At 51.8% G+C, this 24672-nt stretch overlaps 1 protein-coding gene across 9 annotated transcripts in view; it reads right to left on the bottom strand.

Annotated features, from left to right (window-relative positions):
• The window catches only part of ATP9B (ATPase phospholipid transporting 9B), a 199372-nt gene that overhangs the window by 31029 nt on the left and 143671 nt on the right, over positions 1 to 24672 (bottom strand). For all 9 annotated transcript variants that reach the window (XR_013332332.1, XR_013332333.1, XM_077752699.1 and 6 more), the window contains 3 exons: positions 18799 to 18941; positions 10024 to 10136; positions 6135 to 6383 (listed from right to left, as the gene is read on the bottom strand). Coding sequence is in view for 7 of the 9 variants with exons in the window: in XM_077752699.1 (XP_077608825.1) it covers positions 6135 to 6383; positions 10024 to 10136; positions 18799 to 18941 (505 nt within the window). In the remaining 2 variants the exon portion in view is untranslated. The remainder of the gene's footprint in view (positions 1 to 6134; positions 6384 to 10023; positions 10137 to 18798; positions 18942 to 24672) is intronic.

The raw sequence follows: 24672 nt of genomic DNA, 5'->3' as shown, positions 1-24672 counted from the left end.
TCTCCATCCTAAGGAACCAGCACAGGAAGTATTCCCAAAGCTCCTACTGCATGAGAGAAAACAGAACACGAGGCAAGGTCTTATCATTAATTTTCCCCTATATTCTTATCCAGAAACTTCTGTGCTATTACCGTTGAAAAGCTTGGGAGAAATTACTTTTCTCTTATTTGCAGTTACACCCACACACCTGGCACCTCCACTCAGGGATGTACTTCTTACCAGGTGGCTCATAAATCATCACCTGGTCACCGAGGCCTTCATCTTCGCCTGTGGTCCCACCAGCAGGTTCATGACTGAACGGAGTTACGAGCGTGAAACACAGGCTGGTCATCTGGAAAACCTGTCCCCAGCGGTCACGGCAGGCTGTGTGTGTGCACCCTCTGCAGCCCCTGAGGGCAGGGCTTCCATGGCCGACAGGACCCGCCCCACACGTGCTGACAGGCCACCATCCGTCCCACTGTGATGAGCACACGCACAATAAAGTGAGCGTAAACCAGAGCATGCGACGCGTGGGACGGCCTGCTATGGAAAATCCTAACAGAATGCCAACAAAGATGCCATATTCTTCCATATTTAAATAATCCGCTGGTGGCTTGGCATAACTTTTAGTTGATTCTTACAAAGAAATGACCAAGTGAGGAGCGGATATCCACACCTGAAGAAACTATACCTACGTGGAGGAAGCGGCCACGGTGCGGCCATGCAGGCTGCTAGCAAGCAGCAAGTTTTCAGAAGTCAGCAGTCAATAAAAATCATATCCAATTGATCCTTTTGGACCAAAAGACACCAGAGATCTTCAAGGTTTGTGTCACCGTGTGTCCTGATCACTTGAGCTGACACCCTTCCAACGCCAAGGCTCTGCCCACTGAGCTCGTACATGCCAGGGCTGCTCGTGACATGCAGGGTCCTGGCTTCCTCTACCTGCTCTGGACACGGGACAGCTGACGGGGCTGGGTTTTCATCCTGTCCAGAGATTTCCAAGGAACGTCTACTGTTTACTAAGCTGTAATTTGCTATGCTGAGCCTGTAGAGATAGAGCGACAGGCAACTGAAACTTTCTACTCTCTCGGAGAAAATGAACTATTGATCACTTATCATAAGGAACAGGGACAGGGCTATCGCGGGTTCCGTGTGATGAATGCAAGATGAGTTACCAATGCTCAAACACTGCTGCCACCTGCCACACCGTGAAGTATCCCCAACATTCCATGAGGCCACGTCACCACACACATCTAGTGACTGTACCTCAGGTTAACGTTAACTGCCCAGAATTTCATGATCTGTGCACGACTGCAGGGAGGGAAGAGATGCTCTGTTTGCAGGAAGATGGAAATGAAGGCCACTTATGTTGTGAAGAATTGCAACTGTGGCATCAGACTCGGAAACAAGAGCACTCCACTTGAATGCATTCTTTCTAGAGTCGAGGCAGATGCAAGAGCCGCAAGCACGCAGGGGCTGTGAGGGCAGAGTCTGACGCAGAATCTGGTACAAAACTCCCGAGTGATAACGCTGCTTATTAACCACACATGTTGTGATAGGTCAAAGCTGAGGTCAGACAGAAAACATCAATTGAACCATTTCCCTGAATAAAGCTCCAGGGTGCAATATTCTACGCACTTTATTCAATAAAAAATGCTTTTAAAACGGTGCTTTGGTGATTGGGAAGCGGTGCCATCATCCGTCAACCTAACTGCAGCAAAGTTCAATAAGCTAAATAATGAACCATTTAGATGATTTTGCTTGGGCCTCAGGGATTTGCAAACATTGCATCAATAAAGCTCTTTAAAAATTATGATGAACTCTATTTTTTTCATTTTCAGATTTAAAATATGTTAGGGATTTTTTTAAGGTTATTTAATATGCTGCTACTTTTAATCATTGCCTAATCTCCAAAGTAAAAAGAAAATTGTGAGCAAGTAAAAAATTATAAGATTAGCAGTCAGTCATCCTGGAATCGATGAACTCTGTCTCTATTGTGAATTCCTAGTTTAAGATTTGAAAAGTGTTATGACATATACGAAACTAAAGATAAAAAAAGCCTACAAAATTTTTTCCCTTCCTCCTTCCTTTCTTTTTAGAGAGATCGAGCAGGGGAGGGGGCAGTGGGTGGGGAGTTGGGGGGGGAGGGAAAGAGAGGATCCCAAGTAGGCTCCCCGCTCAGCACAGAGCCTGGCTCAGGGCTTGATCCCATAGTGCTGAGATCACGACCTGAGCCAAAATCAAGATTCAGATGCTCAACCAACTAAGCCACCCAGGCACCCCAAAAATCCCATGTATTTTCCAAAAAAATTTATACTTCTTTTTGGCAGGTATTAAGGTTAAGTATGTATTATAGTATTTTAAAACTAATACAATTTTCCTTAAGGAACATCTGTGGTCTCAGTTTCCCATGCTGAAGACTGAGAAATAAGTCTTTCTTAGTCTAGAATCGTACGGAATTGAGAATTTCTAGGATGTTACACTACAGAACACAATGTACTCAAGCCGTTGTTCACATGAACAGGACTGTGGTCCATTTTCTTTAAAGAGCAGCCACCAGCGGCCTCCATCTGTCTCAGAGCATCCACTGGAAAGCTAAGACGGCAATTTATAGACCTTATAAATCTTAGCTATTCATCTTACAGTTTCTCCTACATTTCCTGTTATCAAACACACACACACACACACACACACACACACACACGATTCCACAAGCTGTACTGAGTTTGGCTACAAGAGATTTTTACACACTTATTAACATAATGTACGGAACGTATTGCTCCTGGTGGGGACAGTCCTGTCCGCTGGCACATGGAGGAGGCTGTGCCTGAGGAGCGGGGAGCTCGGGCCCGCACCCGCCCAGTCTCCTCCGTACACACGGAGCTACACTCTGGGGTTTCTCAACAACCAGTGCACTGCAGTTAATCCAACGTTCACAGGCTCAGCCAATATCCCCCGAAATGAGAGGGGTGGGTGACACGGACTCACAAAAAGATGCAGTTGGTCATCACAGTTCATTAGGTACCAAAAAGGGAAAGACCTTTTAAGCTATGGACCCCAGGGCTCTGGCTCCCACTTGCTGTCATGGCCCAATATTCCCAGGAGACTAGTTTCTAGGTAATTACCAAAGTTGGCTCCCTGCACCTCCCTGCATAGCCTGGGCCTTGGGGGCCAGCCGAGACCTGTGCACCCACACCTGCGGGGGGAGGGGGGCCCAGCTGAGACCCGTGCACCCACACCTGCTGGGGGGAGGGGGGCCTATTCAAGACCTGTGCACCCACACCTGCGGGGGAGGGGGGCCGGCGGAGACCTGTGCACCCACACCTGCGGGGGGAGGGGGGCCGGCGGAGACCTGTGCACCCACACCTGCAGCACCCCGTGGCCAGAACGTGCCAGGGGGCGACCCAGACGGAACACGGTGAAGGTGAGGGATGGTTCAAGATCAAGCAGATTTGAGATACTTCTTTTTTCAGCCTTTTTCATTCTTTTTTAGTTTACTTTAAGAAAACTGAGTAATTCTAAGAATAATAAAGTTACTGTAAAGATTTTAACAGCAACAGTGTTGACGAAAGAGTAAAGGTCCTCACGAATGAGAACCAAGAACAGGGTGGCCAGGGAGAAGTCAGGGCGTAGGCGCCGGGGAGAAGTCGGGGCGCAGGCGCCAGGGAGAAGTCGGGGCGCGGTGCTCGGGGAGCCTGTGGGAGGACCCCCTGCGGTGAGGGGGCGCCAGGGGCGCAGCAGCCGCAGAGAGGAGGACCTGCAGCTGTGGGGAGGGGAGCGGGAGGGGGGCCCAGGCTCGAGCTGAAGGGGAGGGAGGAGCCAGCGGCACTGGCGGTTCCATCATGAAAGGAAAACGACCCAACTTTCACGGTTGCAGCTGCGTCTTCATGGCCGCTAAGCTCTTACTCGAGTAATGACGTGTTGCCCTAATTTCTAACTTAGTTTGTTTTGGTTACTGTGAGACAATTTCTTGACTAAATAATCAAGGAGATACCAGTGTAACTAAATCTTCAGAAATGAACTTGGTTTCCAGAAAACACAGCAGTGCATAAAGCTTTGTAAAACACCATAAATCCGTAAGTACGAAGTCACAGCCCAGGCACCAAGTTCGGTCTGTTTCCACTGGGGGACCTTCGGGGTGGGGGGCGCTGGCCGCACACCCTGCGAGGGGCCACGTGGGGACTTGCAGGACTCTGTGGCTCTCAGCCGTGGGTGCACCTTAGCGCGCCCCCAGAACGGAGAAGCATCCAGCCCCACCAGGCCCACCCAGTAACCACATGTGGGACTGAGCACACGCACAGATAAACAAAACAGAGAAAAGACGGCGGGAGTGTGCGTCTGCCGGCCGTGCCGACGGCATGGAGGGTGCCGCCGGGCCACCTGTGCCTCCCGGGAGGCGGCACACCAGGGCCGAGGGCACCTCTGGGAACGAGACACGCCTGGACGGTCACAACCCGCGTTCTCCCCGGAGAAGTCCCCGGAAAGGGCTTGCGTCCTCTCCCTGCTGCGCTGGCCGGGCCAGGGCTCCTCCGTTTGGCTCCCGCAACACAGTGCGCACAGTCCTCTCTCTCTGCCTGTGGTCACAGCTGGCTCGCTGTTACTCAGGTGACACCTTTCCGAATACTTTAAACTCACACTTTACCTTGTGGCTTCCTAACTAACTTTAATCAGTAAAACAGGGTGCACTAGCCGGCGCTCCGGACTCCGCAGGGCACGTGTGGGAGCGCACGCCACCGCCTCTTCCCAGCTGCACAACGTGGCCCCGAGCATCCGCGGCCTCAGCAGCTCCCCAACGCCAACACCCCGACAGTAGAGCGGCACCCAGTTTCTGCGGTGATGTCATTACAGTGGAAGGACCCTGCTCTTTTGAAATAATCTCGATGAGAATCACTGGCCTCCTCTTTCTAAAACAGCAAATCAGAATTTTAAAAAACTGATTGAGGGGCGCCTGGGTGGCTCAGTCAGTTAAGCATCCGACCGGCTCAGATCATGATCTCGTGGTCTGTGAGTTCGAGCCCCGTGTCGGGCTCTGTGCTGACAGCTCAGAGCCTGGAGCTGCTTCAGATTCTGTGTCTCCCTCTCTCTCTGTCCCTCCCCTGCTCGTGGTGTCTCTCTGTCTCTCTCTCAGAAATAAACATTACAAAACCCTGTGACTGGGGGTTTTTGTATGACCCAGTTTCAGGTATTTAAACAGGCTTATTTGCTTCCACTGCCTCCAAGGTCTGATTACAGAATCATCTGAAGGACCCAGAGTAGAAAATAGTGCACAGGAGAACCGTATTTAAAATATACTGGCTGTATAGGAATTGGACAAGTTAGGGGCGCCTGGGTGGCTTAGTCGGTTAAGTGTCCGACTTTCACTTAGGTCATGATCTCACGGTTTGTGGGTTCGAGCCCCGCGTCGGGCTCTGTGCTGACTGCCGGCTCAGGGCCTGGAGCCTGTTTCAGTCTGTGACTCCCTCTCTCTCTGACCCTCCCCTGCTCATGCTGTCTTTCTCTCTCTCTCCTAGAAAAAAAAAAAAAAAAAAAAAAAAAATCTTTAAAAAAAAAAGGAATTGGACAAATTAACTTAACAATGGCTTTTATCTAAAAATTAAAAAATGATGCCAAGTTAGAAATGACTATAGCGTATTTAAGATTTTACTGTAGATTACTTTCATTTATTTTCTGTAGATTTTTGAAATGATCTGCATCCCAATTCTCTTTTGAAATAGATACACTGTGTCTCAATACTGGCAAAAAAAAAAAAAAAAACCCAAACCCAAACCCAAAACAAACGAACCCCAAAGCCCTGGAAATGTACTTGGAGGCGAGAGGAGGAGGAGGCAGGGACACTCCAAGTCTCAGCAGCTTTAGGAAGACGTGACTTGGTCACTTCAGTTCTGGTTTTTCTCATGTGTTTTCCGCTACTGGACTTAGACTTTCTGGGAGATGTGGACACACAGAGACCAAAGGCACGTCTCGGAAAGGACCCTGACGTGAGGGGCCGCCCGCCGGGAAGAGCGTGTGGCCTCCGGCCTGGAGCTAAGGCCTGCGAGGAACCGCGGCAGAGCCCCCCCTCGCCCCGTGGAAGAACTCAGTCTCATGCCTCGGAGCCCGACCGGAAGCCAAGGCGGTGAGCCCCATGCCCTGACCCCCAGGAGGCCCCGACTGACCTCGTCAGGGCTGGCGGCCTGGTAGGTCCGGTTCCCGTCGCTGAAGTCTTGATCCGCCTCGGTGCGCTCGGCCTCCCCGCCCACGCCGGCCCGGGGCTCGTACACGGGGCTCACGTTGTGGCACAGCGCGATGGCCTTCACTGCTTCGTGCACGCGGCTGCGAACACTCTTCCTGACTTTGGGGGCTGAAGACTGGGCTTTTCTTGGGGGTGCTGAGCTGGCGCTGTTTCCGCTCGCTTGCGACGGTGCCTGGGAAAATGTGGAATGTCACAAAGTTACAAATACAACATAGTCGATACTGGAATTATTAGCATATGCTATTTTTACAAGCTAGTTAGCTGGGGGTGAGAAAAGTAGCTTGGGGCTCCTGCGTGGCTCCGTCGGCTGAGCATCCAACACTTGATTTTGGCTCAGGTCATGGGATTGAGCCCCACATTGGGCTCCATGCTGGGCATGGAGCCTGCTTGAGATTCTCTCTCCCTCTGCCCCGCTCCGCTGCTCATGCATAATTCTGTCTAAAATAAAATACCAAAAACAGAATCAAGACTTAAAAAGAGGAAGAAAAGTAGCTTGATTTGATGATCTGGCTGATTCTGATTGCCTTCTTTGGAACAGCTGTTAGTGTGGTTACTTCTTGGTCCTCGTGCTGGACAGGGCTTGCTATTTCCTGGTTGTCACATGTACCAAAATATCTGTTTCAATACTTAAAATCTGAGCATTTCCTGTTAGTAGATTCACTTGAGCCGTGGTGTTAGCTTGCTAAGTCCTTAATAACTCATGCACGTTCTCTCTCTGAAGACGGGTACATTAAAGAACAGAACAGCAGACTCAACTGTTCTCACTTTGCTTTAAGAAGTGCTGTACCTCAAGTGATGTAGAGCTGAAATCAGGGGGAAAATGCTTATGAATTTTCCTTTAATACAATAAATTAATCCACCTCGTGACAGCCTCTGAAGTTAGGGTCTGATTTCAGGCCTAACAATCATTAAACATGACGAACACTGCATTCAGAGGAAGAACGATCCTGTGTCAGAGGTCAGATTCGTGTTCTCTTGACCTGACTCCCCATTTACACTGTGTTTGGCTCTCGTCACTCTCAGCTGTGTCTGGGGGCTCACCTCGGCCAGCGAGGCGGCAGCCACTCACTGTGCCCCATCCTGGGGGAGGCGGAGAGGAGTCCCCCCACACACACACCGGCAGGACCTCAGACGTTCCTCAGCTAAGTTCAGAGCCACTGGTGAGTCCTCCCGAGAAAGCCAGGCCCCGCTCTCGAACGGGATGTGTGGAGCCACTGAGCCGTGAACACTCCTGTCAAATCCGAGTGCTGTCTAATGATGGGTCCGCTGCCCGGCCCCGCAGCTGGCCCTGCCCGTCCCCAGCGCGTCAGACCCGCATCTGCGTGCTGCCCACTCAGCTGCAGCGCCGCCGAGACGCCGGCCGACTCCCCCTCATGGATTATGTTTACTGATGGCTGTATGATTCAGTGTCACACAAATGCCATTAAAGATGACGCCTTCCATCACCAAATGCTTCCGGTGGGGAAACATACTGAGATCACGGAACACTTGTCACATTACACTGGACCTGGTAGACGATTATCATCTTAATAAAAAGACAGAATCTAAGAAATAAAATCAATTTTACATAAAAATAACTGTCTAACCAACTAACAAACAGATAGCTTACAAAAAAAGATTTTTTAAAGAACTCTTACATGGAAATAAGTATTAAGTATTTGTTGTTTTTATACAGTGGCTTATTTTTTCTGCTTTTAATTTCTAGTAAAATAGCTTATTGAGAGGTATTAAAATCATATTTGTGGATAATGTAAATTAGTTTTTTTAAAAAAAAAGATGTTCCCTGGTACTATTTCCAACTAGACAAAGATTATTAGAAGTCTTATTCTTCCTCCTCAAATTTTCCTTCTGTTAATATTCTAGGTTACAAAATACATACCACACAGCTAGCTCAGTCAGTTAAGCGTCCAATTCTTTTATTTTTTTTATAAATTTTTTTTTATAGTTTATTTATTTTTGAGACAGAGAAAAACAGAGCATGAGTGGGGGAGGGTGAGAGAGAGAGGGAGACACAGAATCTGAAGCAGCTCCAGGCTCTGAGCTGTCAGCACAGAGCCCGACGCGGGGCTCGAACCCACAAACTGCGAGATCATGACCTGAGCCAAAGTCGGACTTTTCAGTCAGCTTAACTGACTGAGCCCCCCAGGCGCCCCATGCATCTAACTCTTGACCTCAGCTCAGGTCATGACCTCATGGTTCAGGAGTTTGAGTCTCACTTCGATCCCCCTGCTTGGGATTCTCTCTCTCTCCCTCTCTCTCTGCCCCTGCCCTGCGCGTGCTCTCTCCCAAAATAAATAAACACTCAAAATACTCTATTGAAATGAGTGACGTCCTACTTCATAAAGTGCTTGGTTTCCAGTTTGTACGTCTGCTTGTGTAAGTGATCAGTATGTACGGCAAACAGACAGGCATCAGATAGTTTTCATTTGACAGCATCTTGAAAATAAAACTATATGACATTCTGGTGAATGTTACGGAAGAAAGAGAAGGTTTACACAAGCTAAATGCAAGGCAGACAGTCTACCTGAATTTGGTCAGAGCAGAAAGTGCTCAGGGCACGTGTGGTTTTAGCCCCCACCTGTGAAAGTCGGGTCAGAAGTAGGACAGTTAACCAGAGGGTCGACAGCCTCCCAGATGGCCCAGCGGAGCCTGGAGACACGTGAGCCACCTCTACCCGGTGGGCCGGCCACCTGCTCCTTTGTGCCTGACACCCTGCGCTGGCTGCTACAGTGTGGTGACTAAACCCGACCGCAGAGCAGCAAGGAGGCAGGGAAGGGGCGGCTGGCCCCAGAGCATGGGAAATAGATGGCCTGGGGCACGAGGTGCGGTTACTCAGAACCGGGGGATCCATAGAGTGCGACACACACTACCCGGGGGCGGTCACGAGGAGGAACCACGTGGCCTAAAAGAAACTCTGGCCAATGGCCTAGGCCTGCCAGCCCTCCGCTCGTGATCCGGGCGCCCCGTAGGCCCGGCGGGGGACCTGCGGCGTCAGGACCGCCCCGGGACACCCCACAGATGCGTCCCCTGCAGATTCCGCCGCCTACAAGTTACAGCAGATGCTGTGACTACCGGGCTGCGTCCTCGTGAGAAGGCAAGTGATTCCCGTTCCTGCACCTCAGCTCCTGAGGCTCAGTGAGCAGACAAGATGCAGGCTGTGTCCCCCCCACAAATGCCCTTCTGTAACCCAGCTACAGACCCCACGTTTACAGACGGACTAACATGACATCTGGGGATCGCTACACAACACGGGCAGGCCACGGCCAAGGCCTGGTGGGCACGGACACCTGCTGAGGCTGACGACGGGCGGCGGGCGCACGGTGCTGGGCACCACTTGTTTGTTGAAAAGGCAAAAAGGTATGAGAAAGTCTTATTAGCTATGAAGAAAAACAGGGACAGTTAGGAAACACATTTGATGGGACACCTGGGGGCTCAGTTAGGTAAGTGTCCGACTTTGGCTCAGGTCATGATCTCCCTGTCTGTGGGTCCGAGCCCCGCGTCGGGCTCTGTGCTGGCAGCTCGGAGCCTGGAGCTGCTGCAGATTCTGTGTCTCCCTCTCCCTCTGCCCCTCCCCTGCTCGCACCACCTCTGTCAAAAATAAACATTAAAAAAAAATCTTTTTTAAGTTTTAAAATAAAAGACATCTAAAAACTCCCTTTTGATTTATAAACTAGAACCGAATATTTTGGGACATTCAAAGAAGTTTGCCAATTTTCGGATGAGTAGATGCAATGGGCTCAGGTTGGCCGGATGGCCCCGGGCCCTTCCGCAGACGGCTCCGCGCTGCGCTGCGCCGAGGCGCATGAGCTCACCTGCGGGCACGGATTCATGAGGTGGTTCTGGATCTCGTCCATCGTGTCTGCGCCGTAAGACACAGTCCCCAGGTGCAGCCGCTTAAATACCATCTCGTTCTGGGTGAGGGTTCCTAGGACAGGGGCGGCAAAGACGAAAATAAATGCGCACGGGAGGCCAGCGAGCGACCACAAGACTTCCCATCCCGCACACCCTCCTCCCTCAGCGCCCTGCTCTGTAACTCTAGCTCCTGAAGATGTCCTCCCGCGAGGACAAGGGCCCATCCCAGCTCCCTCGGGGACAGCTGCAGTGACACGCACGCTCTGCCCTTCAGCTCACGTTGGCATCTGGCCCAAGTGCGGCTCTGGACACGGCCGTCTGGGTAGATATGCTCCAGGACACTGTCTGAGAGACCTCGGCCAGTCCCAAATCAGCATGCCTATCAGTTTTTCAAAAACCCAATTTTGAAAAATTAAGTATTTTTCATTGAACAGAAACAGATGCATTTAACCCTCTGCATCCATCTGTGCCACGTGGGGTAAGCGCGCAGGCGGGAAGGCACGCGCTCCCGAGCTGGGTCTCTGACCAGTGAGCCGTCTGGAGGTGCCCACGCCCCGCTGCCCTCCGCAGATGGGGAGGGGCTCCAGAGGGCAGGGGTCACTCCGGGGGACTGCCTGCCCGCGTGTGCCCGGCACTAATGTGTGCCTGCGCGTGAGTACTTCACTGCTGGCGTGTGAGGGAGGCAGTTTAGGAGAGAAGCATGCACAGGTCGGGTTTATGACATTTCTGGGGTCTGGCTTCCTAGCAGGGAGATATGCAGTGAGTAACCTCATGAAAGGCAATGAGACAGAACGTTATTTCAAAAATATGGTGAGTTTTCATTACAAGTGATACATAAACCCCCATGTTACCCATGAGGACTCTGGAACCCCAAACTCTGTGTAACTGGATCACTTAATATAAAAACACACGTCGAGTATGTGCACCTGATTCTTGCTCACTCGCTCTTGGGGACGTGTGGACGCCTGCAAATGTGTCTCTCACGTGCTGCAATGAGGCGTGCTGTCAGGCAGCCTCCCCTGGGCTTCTGTGCACGTACTTCAAGGCACACAGACGGATCAGCCACGGGCTGAGGTCATTGTAAACGTGGGCGTGAACAGTCCTAGCACCAATCAGTCACAACAGAAGGCGAGCTTTCCACATGGCTACCAGATGCCCACAAAGTATTAGCTGGGTTTTGCTTTCTTTGGCACACATGACATGGCAAATACGCAGCGTCTTCCTATCTACCCGGCTCCACACACATTGGTGGGAACAGGCGCTCGAAACCAAAGAGCTCGCCCGACAGGACTGCCCCGAGACATGACGGGGCCTTGCACGTGTAAGGAAACCCGGCCCTCCCGACTGTGTCGGGGCTGTTTCAGCAACCGTCTTACAAGAATGGGCACGAAACAGCAATTTCACACGTTCCAGGCCGCAGCGCCGCTCACCTTATACGTTTTGTCTTTAAACCTTTTAATGCTGTGAATAAATGGATCCTAAGTTTCCTGAAATCAGAATTACGTGAGAAGTACAGTTTAAAAGGGCTTTTGGGTTATGTCCTCATCATCAAATAGAATTAGTTTTAAACTGTGGGTTACATTAAACTATGTGATTGAAAACAACTCAGCCTCGAAATGAAATAAGCAAGTTCTAGAAATGATTTATATCAAAGATCTGAGATGAAAACGACAGTTCTGTTATCCAAAATCAAGACCATTCTAATAATTAGAATACACACAAAGTTCACCTCTATTATGTGTGCCCAGATGAGTCCTCTGAAAAATTATTTAACACGTTATTCTAACAAAAAAGATTTTACTTATCAGATTGACATAATTAAAGAATTTCCTGTTGACATTTTTTCTCTGAAACACACTGAATGTGAGACAGTAGTTTACAAAGGCTGTGGTGATGAGGCCGTTTCTAAGTGTGACTATGATAAGTAATGCTTCTCTTAACCTGACTTTTTATTACTAACGACTCTCTCTACGCAGCAAAGTATACTATGGTGGACGCCTGGCCGTTCCTACCCAGAGCACGCTGTTACTTCTTTAGGGTTTTAAACCACTGACTGCAAGTAACAGAAGACCCCAGGTGAGGAGACCCCGTCTTCCCCTCTGCTCGCTGCCTTACGCCACGGGGGCCGGCACCGGGCGTGCCAAGTTCATTCGGTGCTAGTGTTGTTTCTGTATTAATCATTTGTCACTTCTTAACTTTTTTTTTTGTACAAACCGAAGTAAAATTGACACACGCTGTTTCGGGTGCACTAGCGACTCAGTACTTTTGCACATTACAAAATGCCTCTGTAAGAGCAGTTACCGCCTGTCGCCGTACCCGTTATTACAAGGTCATCGACCGCGCTCCCCAGGACGCACTTACGTTGTAACAGCAAGTCTTTCCTCCTCATCCCCTTTGCCCAAGTCACCCATCCCCCCGCGCCCTCCCCTCTGCTAACTACCTGTGTCTAGGAGTCTGTTTCTCTCATTTGTCTGTTTAGATTCCTCATATCTGAGGTTCTCTGACTCACTTCCCGTGGCATAACATCCTCCAGCTCCATCCATGCGGTTGCAAACGGCGAGATTCCATCTTTACGGCAGCGGCGCACTGTATGGACACACATCTTCCTTACCACTCACCTCTCGGGGACGCCTGGGCTGCGCTGAGAAAGCGCTACTGTAAATAAAGCTACAATGAACACAGGGGTGCAGACAGCTTTTTGAATTACTGTTCTTGTTTTCTTTGGGTAAATACCCAGGACTTGAATTACTGGATGATTACTTGGCCTCCCCTATTTTCAACGTTTTGAGGAACCTCCACAGTGTTTTCCAGCGCGGCTGCCCCAGTTTGCATTCCCACCAGCAGCGCAAGAGGCTTCCCCTTCCCTCCACATCCTGGCCAGCACCTGTGGTGTCCTGTGTTGCTGATTTTAGCCACTCTGACAGGTGTGAGGTGGTGGCTCAGTGTGGTTTTGATCTGTATTTCCCCGATGAGGAGTGATGTTAAGCATCTTTTCATGGGTCTGTTGACCATTTGGATGCAAATGTCTATTTGGATCCTCTGCCCATTAAAAAAAAATTTTGTTATTTTTGGATATTAATCCCTCATGGGATGGCTGATTTGAAAATATCTTCTCCCATTCAGTAGGTTGCTTTTTCATCTTGTTGACGGTTTCCTTGCTGTGTAGAAGCTTTTTAGTTTGATGAAATCCCACTGGTTTATTTTAGCTTTTCTTGCCCTTCCCTGGGGAGACAGATCCAAGTAAATGCTATGAAGGCCAATGTAAAGAGATTGCTGCCTGTGTTTTCTCTAGAACTTTTGCTGTTTCTGGGCTTTGCTACTGTGCTGATTTTGTGGGTAAAAGAAAAAGGTCTAGTAGCTTCTTTTCCATGTGGCTGTCAGCGATGAGACACTCTTTTCACCATCGTATGTTCTTGTTTCCTTTGTTGGGATTAGTTGCCCGTTTATGGGGGGGGGGGGGTGGCTCCTGATTCTGTTCAACTGGTCTGAGCTAGGACCACGGCCCTGCAGGTGTTTTAGGGCTTAAGGCGCCACCGTTTTCTGATCTCGTAGCGCCCAGCTCCCCCCACTCTTCTTCCAGGTGGTTCTACGGCCTGGCCTCCCCACCCACTGACCAGTCGACACGCCCNCCCATCGATTTCCGACACGTGGAATTCATTTACGTGTTTGGCAAAAAACTCCCTCAGAGGCATTGCTGCTCATTGGGTTTGGAGGCACTGTCCCCGCCAGGGGGGTGGGGGTGGGCCAGCCAGCACCGCCCCGCCTCCCCCGGCAGAAGTAAACATGGCGCAAAGAACCGGAGCCAAGTGCATGCGGTCAGACTGTTAGTACGACAGTGAGACAAAAACCCAGACCCTCGGGGCGCCTGGGTGGCTCAGTCGGTTAAGCGTCCGACTTCAGCTCAGGTCATGATCTCACGGTTGGTGGGTTCGAGCCCCGCGTCGGGCTCTGTGCTGACAGCTCAGAGCCTGGAGCCTGTTTCAGATTCTGTGTCTCCCTCTCTCTCTGACCCTCCCCTGCTCACGCTCTCTCTCTCTCTCCTAGAAATAAATAAAAAATATTAAAAAAAAAAAAAGAAAGAGCCCAGACCCTCTGGTCACACAGGTGTCCTACACGCGTCAGCCGCCTCGGTCCCATACCTGCCGGCTAGTGACCAGATTACGTGCTGTGCTAACATTTGCTGAGGAAGATGAAGGCTTCGTTCAAAGACCAGGTTCAGGTAAGGGTACAAGCGTATTAAGAAAAAGAGCAGATCAAGTTACCCTGTAGGAGAAAGGATCAGTCATGTCTAGAAAAAGATTAATCATTTCTAGAAAGATCTTTTGGGCTGTGTTTCATACATTTCAACAGGGTTTTAAACAGTCGTGAACGAACACAACACTGAATCCATTCACATCACAGTGAACGTGAACAGCCCGCTGCTCGTCAGGCGGCAGCTCCGATGACAGGGACACACACGACAGCGGCCTGGAACCTGGGCGGAAGCGAGAAAGCACCTGGGAGAGAGACGGCTGCACGAGTGGAGCACACGCGTGGGCAGAACATGCACCAATGCACGCTGCCAGTTTCCTCACATCCTCTGGGGCCCGTGGGCCTTCTGGGCGCAGGCCACACAGTCCGCCGGGGACATACGGTCTCCATTATGTGGGGTGGACCTTCCAGCTAGAACATTCCACGGTCTGACGTTGAGCTCTAAAAGTCCACTGTTTTCACAAATGTCATCTTCCTGGATCCTCACAGGACCATGGACTGGTGGGTCCCGCACCTGTGGCCAGGCCCGTGCCTCCAGCACGCTGTGGAGCAGTGTGCGTCCCGGCAGCGGGGGTCTGGCCGGGCCTGTGTTTGTGCTCAGGGTACTGGAAACGCTAGAGGCGGACACAGTGAGTTTCTCCAGCTTAATGTGATAACAGCTATGAGCTACATCAGTGAAGTGACAGGAAGAAGCAGTGAATGAGCTTTTCCCAAGGACATCACAGTGACCAGGACACATGCCTCCCCGGAGAGACCCGAGGGCGTCGTAGTGACCAGGATGGACGCCACCCTCAGGGACACAGGACACTGACAGACACGGGTACACGTTTATAAACTACTTTCTCACGTGACCACACACAGGGGTCTGGTATTTGCAGGGATGCGCCGTGAACTTGTACACACCACATTCTGTCGGGGACCCTCTCAACCATGGATATTCGGACGGTTTACAATTTCTGCTATAAAAACATGATTTCTGTAGGGTAGATTCTTAAAGATGAGATTTCAGAGAGCTCGGCCTGAATTTACATATTCCGCGTCCCCAGGTCACGCTGGTCAGGGTGCCCACCACCAACACGGGCTGCTCAGCCACGGCATTGACAGGCATCAGGTCACAATCACAGAGCTGTTCAGAGGCACTAGCCCTAAATTATGTTCTGAAGATGTAATTTCAGATTCAGATGTTTGTATTTTTGCGAGAGAGAGACAGAGCACGAGTGGGGGAGGGGCAGAGAGAGAGGGAGACACAGAATCTGAAACAGGCTTCAGGCTCCGAGCTGGCAGCACAGAGCCCGACACAGAGCTCGAACTCACAAACCGTGAGATCATGACCTGAGGTGAAGTCAGACTCTCAACCGACGAAGACACCCAGGTGCCCCTATTTTCATTTTTTAAAACTGGAAGAGTAAAGCCCGGGGAGAATATGGCGTTATGTTCAGGCGTCTGATCCGCCGTGCACCCCAGCCTGGATGTGCCTCTGCTACTCAGCACTCAACTGTAAGAGCGCTCTATGACCGATAACTGCTTTTCTGGTGTCACGTTCAGTTCTGTTCCATTTTCCAGGACGATGCTGTGAACAATCCTCCGTCGTCCCCTGCCGTAGAGGCGCACCTGCGTCCCAAGGGGCAGGGCTGAGCGCAGCTGCCCAGACGAGCGTGCAGCACGTAACACTCCCACCAGTGGTGGAGAGAAGGCCCTGATGCGGTGTGCACCACCGCACACAGGTCAGGCGTCTTCTGTGGGGCCAAGCCATGTCTCTACTGCATGAAGCCACCGACTCACGAACACGAGTGCCCGTCCACTACGCAGGTCTCGCGGGGTCTTCCAAAGTGTAAGAACCTACATCCATACGGGCCTCACACATTTTTTTCTTTGCATTTATTTTTAATATACTTTTTGTTGCTATTCTAACTGGCATTTTTCGAACTACACAACCCTATTGTTGCTGGTATAGGAAACGTGGTTTAATCTTGATGGTGAGTTTACAGGTGACTGAGCCCTCCTGTCATTGTAAACACTTTCCTGCGGCTCCTTCGGGTTTGTTTGTAAAGCGTCGTGCAGTCCGTTCCCCTTGGGCCAGCACGCTGTTCACGCAGAACGCGGAGCGCACGCAGCCGTTCTCTCAGTGAGGCCGCGGACAGAGGCCAGGCTGCGGAGGGCAGGGGTGGGCCGGGTCCCTCTAACCCTCACCTGCCTCACCCTGCACGCCTTGTGCTATCTCTGTAGGGTCGTTTTTGGAACCATTTGGAGTTTGGGTTTGATTTGCTTCAGCTTCTCCATCAAAATGATTCCACCTGTTTTCCAGAAAAAAATCACTTCTGTAAGGGTGCTTTTGCTTATTTTTCACTATGGTTTACAGATTTGTTCTTTAAGATTTTCTCCTGTCAGCTCCGTGAGGGAGGGAAGGGAGGAATCTGAAGGCACCTTCTCAGGGTACCGTCTTGGGCGTGAGGTCCTCGGTATCCCGGAGTCTTATAACCGTGCGTGAACTCACTGGCAAGGCCCCCGAGATGCCACAAAGCCCAGCCCTGATGAAGACCAGATGCCACCCGACAGCGGGATTTCGACTGAACTGCAGGAAGCCCCTCGCTTCCTCGTGAAGGCTGACGGTGACGAAACACCCAGTCTTCTCGCCGGGAACCACGGCTGGTCTCTCCACCGGGTCATGCCTTCTTTCATGAACCTCTGGAAGGTCGGCCCACCTTCACATGCTTGGCGCTTCCGTGCGCTGCCGTGAGGGCCTTACTCTCCAGGCTGCTCATCACGCAGGGAGCCGTTCCGATGTTTTCCCCATGACCTGGCGCTTCACTGATTTTCAGCACTTGACTTCCTTAGGTCACTGTTTCGTCTACAAATATTTCCTTACTCTTTTGGTCATGCAGCTTGCTTCTGGTACTTGTCTTACTGTGATTCTAGAAGAATGCGTGCTAAATCACAATGTTAGTTTTTTCTTTCTTTTTCCTAGGATGAAGCTTATTCTCACCTTTTGTTAACAATAATGTTGAACTGGGGCGCCTGGATGGCTAAGTAGGTTAAGCATCCGACGTCGGCTCAGGTCATATCTCACAGTTCGTGGGTTCAAGCCCCAAATCAGGCTCTGTGCTGACAGCTTAGAGCCGGGAGCCTGTTTCGCATTCTGTGTCTCCCTCTCTCTCTGACCCTCCCCCACTCATGCTCTCTGTCTCAAAAACAAACTATAAAAAATTTTTTTAATAAATAAAAAAACATTGAAAAATTTAAAAAAAGATAATGTTANAGAGCCGGGAGCCTGTTTCGCATTCTGTGTCTCCCTCTCTCTCTGACCCTCCCCCACTCATGCTCTCTCTCTGTCTCAAAAACAAACTATAAAAAAATTTTTTAATAAATAAAAAAACATTGAAAAATTTAAAAAAAGATAATGTTAAATTTTACTTGAGACATATTTTACCATATGGTATAAATATTCTCTTATTTCTAGTTAACCAAGAATTACTGGGAATTTAGGGGCGCCTGGGGGGCTCAGTTGGTTAAGCGTCTGACTTCAGCTCAGGTCATGATCTCACGGTTCGTGGGTTTGAGCCCCACATCGGGCTCTGTGCTGACAGCTCAGGGCCTGGAGCCTGTTTCAGATTCTGTGTCTCCCCCTCTCTCTGCCCTTCCCCTGCTCACACTGTCTCTCTCTCGCAGAAATAAAACATTTTAAAAAATTTAAAAAAAAAAAGAATTACTAGGAATTTAAACCACGAGTGAACAAATCAGGTGGGGACTTTAACCCTGGATTCAGTTTATCTTTTATTGAATACGTTATGGGTCAACAAGAATTCTTTGATGAAGAAAGTTAAAAATGAAATAAGGACAAATAAAATTTGGGGCATGGGCCCGATGGAGACAGTCTGTAGTGAGACTCCTTAGGAGAACATACTACGAAAATACCAATCCACATGCACACTGTTGTGGCCCCACAGCTGAGCGGCGCCACCTGCAGCGTAAAGGCATCTGCCCTCCCACACACCCTCCACAGAGGTGTCATGCAGGCGGTTAAGAAAAAGAACTATAAGCCTGGAGAGATGTAAAAATATACAAGCAATCATTTAAATCTCTAAGAATTTAACATTTTTCTAATTCTAATGATATTCCAAGATGAAGACTAGTTGTGTGCCAGTGTTCTTGGCAAAGTCTGGAAAATTCTAAATGTGAATGAATTCAATACCCTGCGACACACATACACAAGCACGCACGCACCCCACGAACATATGTGGACACACACATCCCGTGCACACACGTGGACACTCATGCACACCTTGTGCACATATGTACACACAGGTACACACGCCCCAGACACACACACCCTGTGCACACACATGGACACACACACACACACCCTAGGCACATACCTGGATATACGCACATGCATCCCGGGCACACACCTGGACACACGCACACACATGTCCTGGGCACACACGTAGACACACAGGATCGCTGTGGACTGGATGCAGGTGTGGTACCTGTTTTGTCGGTGAGCAGGTACACCAGGCGCCCCAGCTCCTCTGGGATGGTGCTGGTCCGCACAACTGTGCCGGGGATGCTCTCGTCCTTCATGATCATCCACCCGTACGCAGCTTTGCCCATGTCCAAGTTCACGCGCAGACTGCCAAACAAAACCCAGCAGAGCTGTCAGTGAGGTCCAAAGCCATGCAACACTTTCACTTGTGTTTTCCAGAGATTTATTACCTTTAACCTTATGTGAACTAAGTAGGTAATGGTGGATTTCAGAATTTAAAATAAATGAATTTGCTGACACTTAAGCCAACAAATCTCTTTATGCCCCATAACATGTTCGTGGGTGATGGCCAAATGGGCTCCTGATCGTTCTCCAGATGAGAGTGGGGAATCAGGTGTCTGAGAAGGTGGGTGGCTGGCTGTATGCACCCCTGCATACACACAAAGGAGGGATGGCTGTATGCACCCCTGCGCACACCCAAATGAGAGGGTGATGGCTGTACATACCCCCACACGCCCACAAAGGAGATGGCTGTATGCACCCCTGTGTACAAGGAAAGGAGAGGGTGGTGGCTGTACGCACCCCCCCACCCCGCACACCCGCAGAGGACAGGGTGGTGGCTGTACGCGCCCCCCGCACACCGCACACTGAGAAAAGAGAGGGTGGTGGCTGTACACACCCCCCGCACACCGAGAAAGGAGAGGGCAGTGGCTGTACGCACCCCCTGCACACCCGCAGAGGAGAGGGTAGTGGCTGTACACCCCCCCGCACACCGAGAAAGGAGAGGGCGGTGGCTGTACGCACCCCCCGCACACCCAGAAAGGAGAGGGTGGTGGCTGTACACGCCCCATGCACACCCAGGAAGGAGAGATTTGTGTTTATGGAAATCAGGCAGCGCCTCACTGGGAGCAGATATTGGAAGTGCACCCTCGTCTTCACCTGCTCATTTTACAAGAGCACGCAGGAGGCTTCCGCTGGTGATGACCAGGCTGAACTCGCCCTGGGGGCAGTGCTCGGCCCCTCGCAAGGCCAGGCTTCCGCACCGGGGCTGGGACCTGAGGCTCAGGACGGTGTCAGAGGCAGTTAACGGGGTCAGTGGCAAGAGGGAGGGTCCGAGTAGCCAGGGTGCAGAGCCAGGGTTCCACACTCAGAGCCACGGAGGCCCCGACTAGGCCTAGGCAGGGCCTGAATTACATTTACAAATGGCGCCTCTCTGACCCGAGCTGCACTCATCCACCTGCCGGGTGAACTGAAGCACCCACTCTGCTTGTACTTTTGTGCAGGACAGTTCTGGCTTCGCTTGGCTCTCATTAATAACTAGGCTTAAGATCATCCCGACAGGCTGCAAAGTGCAGAGAAAAGTCTGTGCCTCATGGAATTCTGTCAAGAAAACTGCAGACATGATGTGCCTGCGCCATGAGATGAAGCTGCTGATCCCCAACCATTCTGGCCAAAACGGCCACTCCTGTGGCTCCGCTACTAACAAAAGCACACCTGGAAATTAACGTGGAGTCACATCAGTGAAGACAGTCTGTAGGGAAGTTAAAGAAAATTTAAATAATCATAATGAGCTATTTGTCCATAAAGCTCACATCTTAAAACTCCTAAGACCTCTAACTGTCAGAAAGAAAAGTTCTAATTGACAAGTATAAAGACCTTTGAAGCCCAGCCTCACTACCTCTTGGCGGCTTACAATCCCGGGAAAGCAGTGAGACCTGCCGGTGAGAGAGGACAGACACCCGGGACGGCCCGGGTCGGGGGGTGGGCAGAGCAGGGCAGCCTCGCGGCCTCCTGTTAGAATCGGGGGCGCAGGGGCACCTGGGNACAGAAGCCTGGGTGAGGGTCCCACTGCCTGGAAGGGCTGAGGGTCTTGGGGGCTGGAAGAGAGACACGCGGCATCTTGTGTGGACTCGGCTGTGAGCCCGGTGCCGGCGACCGGGCAGGCCCTCTAAAGCAGGGTGGTCAAGTGAGAGGCTCAGCGGGCCAGCGAGCGGGCGGGGGCAGGCAGAGGCGGAGGCGGGGGGCCGGCCCACGGTGGCCAGGGTGGGGGGGGCGCAGGGCGCGGTATCGCTCCTGGAGAAGTCTGGCACGGCGGGCTCGGCAGGCCCAGAGGCCGACACGGTGCGGGAACGTGACCTTCTTCTTTGTGTACTGGGGTCAAATTATTTTGGAAAACGTCAGCCCACCTCAACTACCAGGAGGCAAATGGGTACTTTCCCAGAATTCACAGCATGCTGCTGGGCTTGGGGCTGAGGGGCACCTTCTGGGTTCTTCCCCAATGTTCTCTTGACCTGACGAACAGCTAGTTTAACAAAACAAGCACAGTCGTCACCGAGCTGTAAGAGTCTTACTTCCTGAGACAGTGTGACGCACTGGCGGGAGAGGGGGGCCTGGCCCGGCCGGGCGTCAGGGCTCGGAGCCGGCCCCGCTGGGAAGCACGGCGCTCCTTCCGGACCACAGCACCCCACCGCGGCCTCCCCTCCTGCTACACAAACGTCTGAGGAGGAAAGGTGAGGCGTACTGTCCCAAAATACGCGCTGCGATTCGATGCCCTTCAGGCCCCACGCTGCCTGGCGCATCTCGGCGGCCACGCGTTACCAGAAAACCGCGGTGTCCTCGCCACCAGGTGAGCCGGGCCCTGGGCTCCTCGGGGGACAAATCCACGTGGACGGCTCATGCGCACGCCTGCCTGACTGGGGCTTAGTCTTAGATCTTAATCTGAGCAAAAGAAAAGTCATTTTAATGAGAGGTTCTCCTGTAGATTGTCACCTAAAGGAAACGGCACAGGTGTGCTTCCTTTAGGGGATATTCTTCACCTTGTGACACCTTCACACCCTGGGACACACGGAGGGCGGCTGACGTCACCCGACACCGCACAGGGCGACGGTGCCGCCCGGGGGCTGTCAGGACCCGGCCTCGTTCCAGGCTTCAGACGACTGTACTCTGTCGCCTAGCGAGCGTCTGAGCTTTTCACAAACGCCTTATGCGCCACGTGCCGCCCTCCTCCCGTGCCCGACGGCACAGAGCAAATCTACGGTTTCTCCGTGGGGAGCACCCGTGTGTCCACGTGAGCGAGCGTGGGGCCAGAGCTGCCCCGCGACCCGGTTGCTCTTTCACTCCCTGCATGTCAGGGACCAGCCCCCGCCCCACCCTCCGCCCAGGCTCTCCTACAGCTGCTTCCTGCGCTCCGTCCGGAAAACGCATGCGTGACTGAACTTCACAGTTTAATGTTAGGTGTGACTTGTACTCCTTTTTAATTTCCAAAGTTACCAGTCCCAGCATCTCGGACAAACCACAAACTTGAGTTTTCCGAGCCTCGGTAGTAGTCCCTGTAAAATGCCACGTGTGTGCAAGGTCACGGTGGAAACTGCACTGACGCCTAAGTCGGTGGCTGAGCTCCATCACTGGGGCAGACGATCGCCGGTCTGAAGAGCCGGACAAGGTGTGACAGAAACGACAGGCCCTGAGCTAAGACGGAGCGGACGGGGTGTGCAGCACGGCCCTGCCCCAGCAGGGAGGCAGGACGTAGGCTCGCAGGGCGCGGACAGAACCGGGGGCAGAGCCAGGTGGGCATCCACGTGGCCCGCACCTGCGGCCGCACGCACAAGGACAAAGAACACAAGATCCGGAAACGCGTGAAAGTAGTTTAAATTGGTATCAGCAAAATTCTAAATCGCACTGAGTTCCTGAGCTGGTGTAGGAAGACCGGAGATTTGTAATAACGTAGCGTTTTAGGAAAAATAAATGGGAGCGTCAGAGTTCCCCAGAGAAACTGAAGCGAAGAAAGCCTGGAGCCCCGAGACGGGGGAGAAGCCGTGCACAGGGCAGCGGGCGGCGGGCCAGGGCCCAGGGCTCCGTGGGGGCGTGGAGAACACAGCACTGCTGCGAGCCACACTTGGGGACACGGGGGCAAACTCAGGGGGCAAACTCGCCTTCCATTCAGAGTGACGTCAGCCCATCTCCTCAGCATCCACAACGGTCAAAGACTAGTCAGAGGATCAGATACTGGGGTGAAGGGCAACAAGGCAATTCAGGACTTCCCCACGTTCAGAATGGTTTTGGCTTTTACTGGGGAGCCACGTGAAATAGTGCCCGTGCTATGCAGCAGCTAGAGCTCAGGGCTGTGTGTGTGTGTGTGTGTGTGTGTGTGTGTATGTGTGTGTGTGTGCGCGCACGCGCGCCTGCAGAAGTCATCCTGTACCGCAACAGTATAAATACATTTGTGCAGGGGTGAGGCCAGGTCTTTTGTGTCAACATGTCAAATGGATTCCTGTTAAAGGACTGACACTTCCTTTGGTTCCTAAATAAATAAAAGTAGTAATTATATGCAATTTGATGCACCTTAAAATAAAACATCTCCAACAGTCTACACGGCCAAGGTAGCCAAGACCAAGCGCCCAGAGCAGCAGCATCAACAAGGAAGCTAGCCAGGCGAAAGGGGCCGATGAATCGGTGGAGGGCTCAAGGCTGGAAAAGCTCAGCTCAGCTCTCTACCCAAAGGGGACAGTAACCACGGCAAAGCCAGGACAGAGGAGAGGCGGCCGCGCGCGCGGCGGAGACCAAGGCTGCAGCACAAGGGACCCGCCCCGGCCCCCGAGGGCAGGCCAGGGACTGGGCCTTAGGGACCGGCACTACAGACGAGCCGAGCTGTGGTGGGTTCGGGGGAGGTGCTCCCCAGAACTGGTTGAAATAAAGTGGCTGCTTTCTCCTTGTGTAACCAAGCGAGCGGAACACGAGCCTGAGGCCTCGAACACCATCTGCGCACCCGGTGAGGAGGGCGTGGCAGACAGAGAACGACACTCAGCCAGAAGAAAGCGGAGGCAAGACGTGAGGAGCAGGGTCCCAGGGGCGGTGCGCCTCCCGTGCGAGCCTCACCCAACGAACCCGGCCAGTCTTCCCTGTAGCTGTTTGACGCATTAGCCAAATCTCCCTTTAACTTCTACTTAATTTAAAAACTGCATCCACTGATGTTTCGTGAAGAAGTGACCTAATTAAAAGGCAAATGAGAAGGGCGCTCGGGTGGCTCAGTCAGTTAAGTGAACGACTTGATTTTGGCTCAGGCCATGATCTCGTAGTTGGTGAGCTTGCCCCGCATCGGACTCCACACGGACAGTGCAGACCCTGCTTGGGATTCATTCATTCATTCATTCATTCTCTCTCTCCCCCCTCCCACTCATGCTCTCTTTCTCTCTCAAAATAAATAAGTAACTTATAAAAATTTTTTGAAACGAGACAAACGTATCGGCAGGTATAGAGAGCTACCTGCTGTGATGCTAAAAGCCACCACAAACTGACAGGGGACAAGAGCCAGAGGGACAAAGATGAAGAGAGAACTCCTGCTGAGGCTGCGTTAGATTAAATACAACTTAATCCCCTGAGGAAACAGATGAGAAAGGGCGGAGGGGTTAGGAAACCCCCGGAGGCCATGGCAGCGGGGGCCTCAGGGCACGAATGCCAGCTCACTGACCCCACCCCAGAGCCCGAGACCTCCACCTCCCAGAATACACTCTCACGGACCAAAGTGGGTGACAGTGTTTTGCTTAGTTATAGCTACTCACTTTGAAGTCGTTTGTAAGACTCACGAGCAGCAGCAACGCCAGGAGGGTGGGCGGGTGCTTCCCCAGGGTGCCGGGACCCGCCGCCAGCGCGCACCTCCAGGCAGAGCTGCGGTCACCTTACGAGTAAGTCAGATGCAGACATCACTTGGGCTTTGTCAGTTTCTACACACGCTCTCTGCTCTGTCCCAAGGACATCGGGGCAAACGGTCCCATGCAGCTCGCAGGCTCCTCGGGTAAACCCCCAACAGTCCCACCTGCCCCGACCTGTCCCCTGGCAACCACTGAACTGTCCATCATAATGTTATAACTTCAAGAATGTC

Source organism: Crocuta crocuta, unplaced genomic scaffold, assembly GCF_008692635.1.
Source record: "Crocuta crocuta isolate KB4526 unplaced genomic scaffold, BGI_CrCroc_1.0 scaffold101, whole genome shotgun sequence".
In the NCBI taxonomy this organism is placed as follows: Eukaryota; Metazoa; Chordata; class Mammalia; order Carnivora; family Hyaenidae; genus Crocuta; species Crocuta crocuta.
This window is presented reverse-complemented; position numbering and strand designations above follow the sequence as displayed.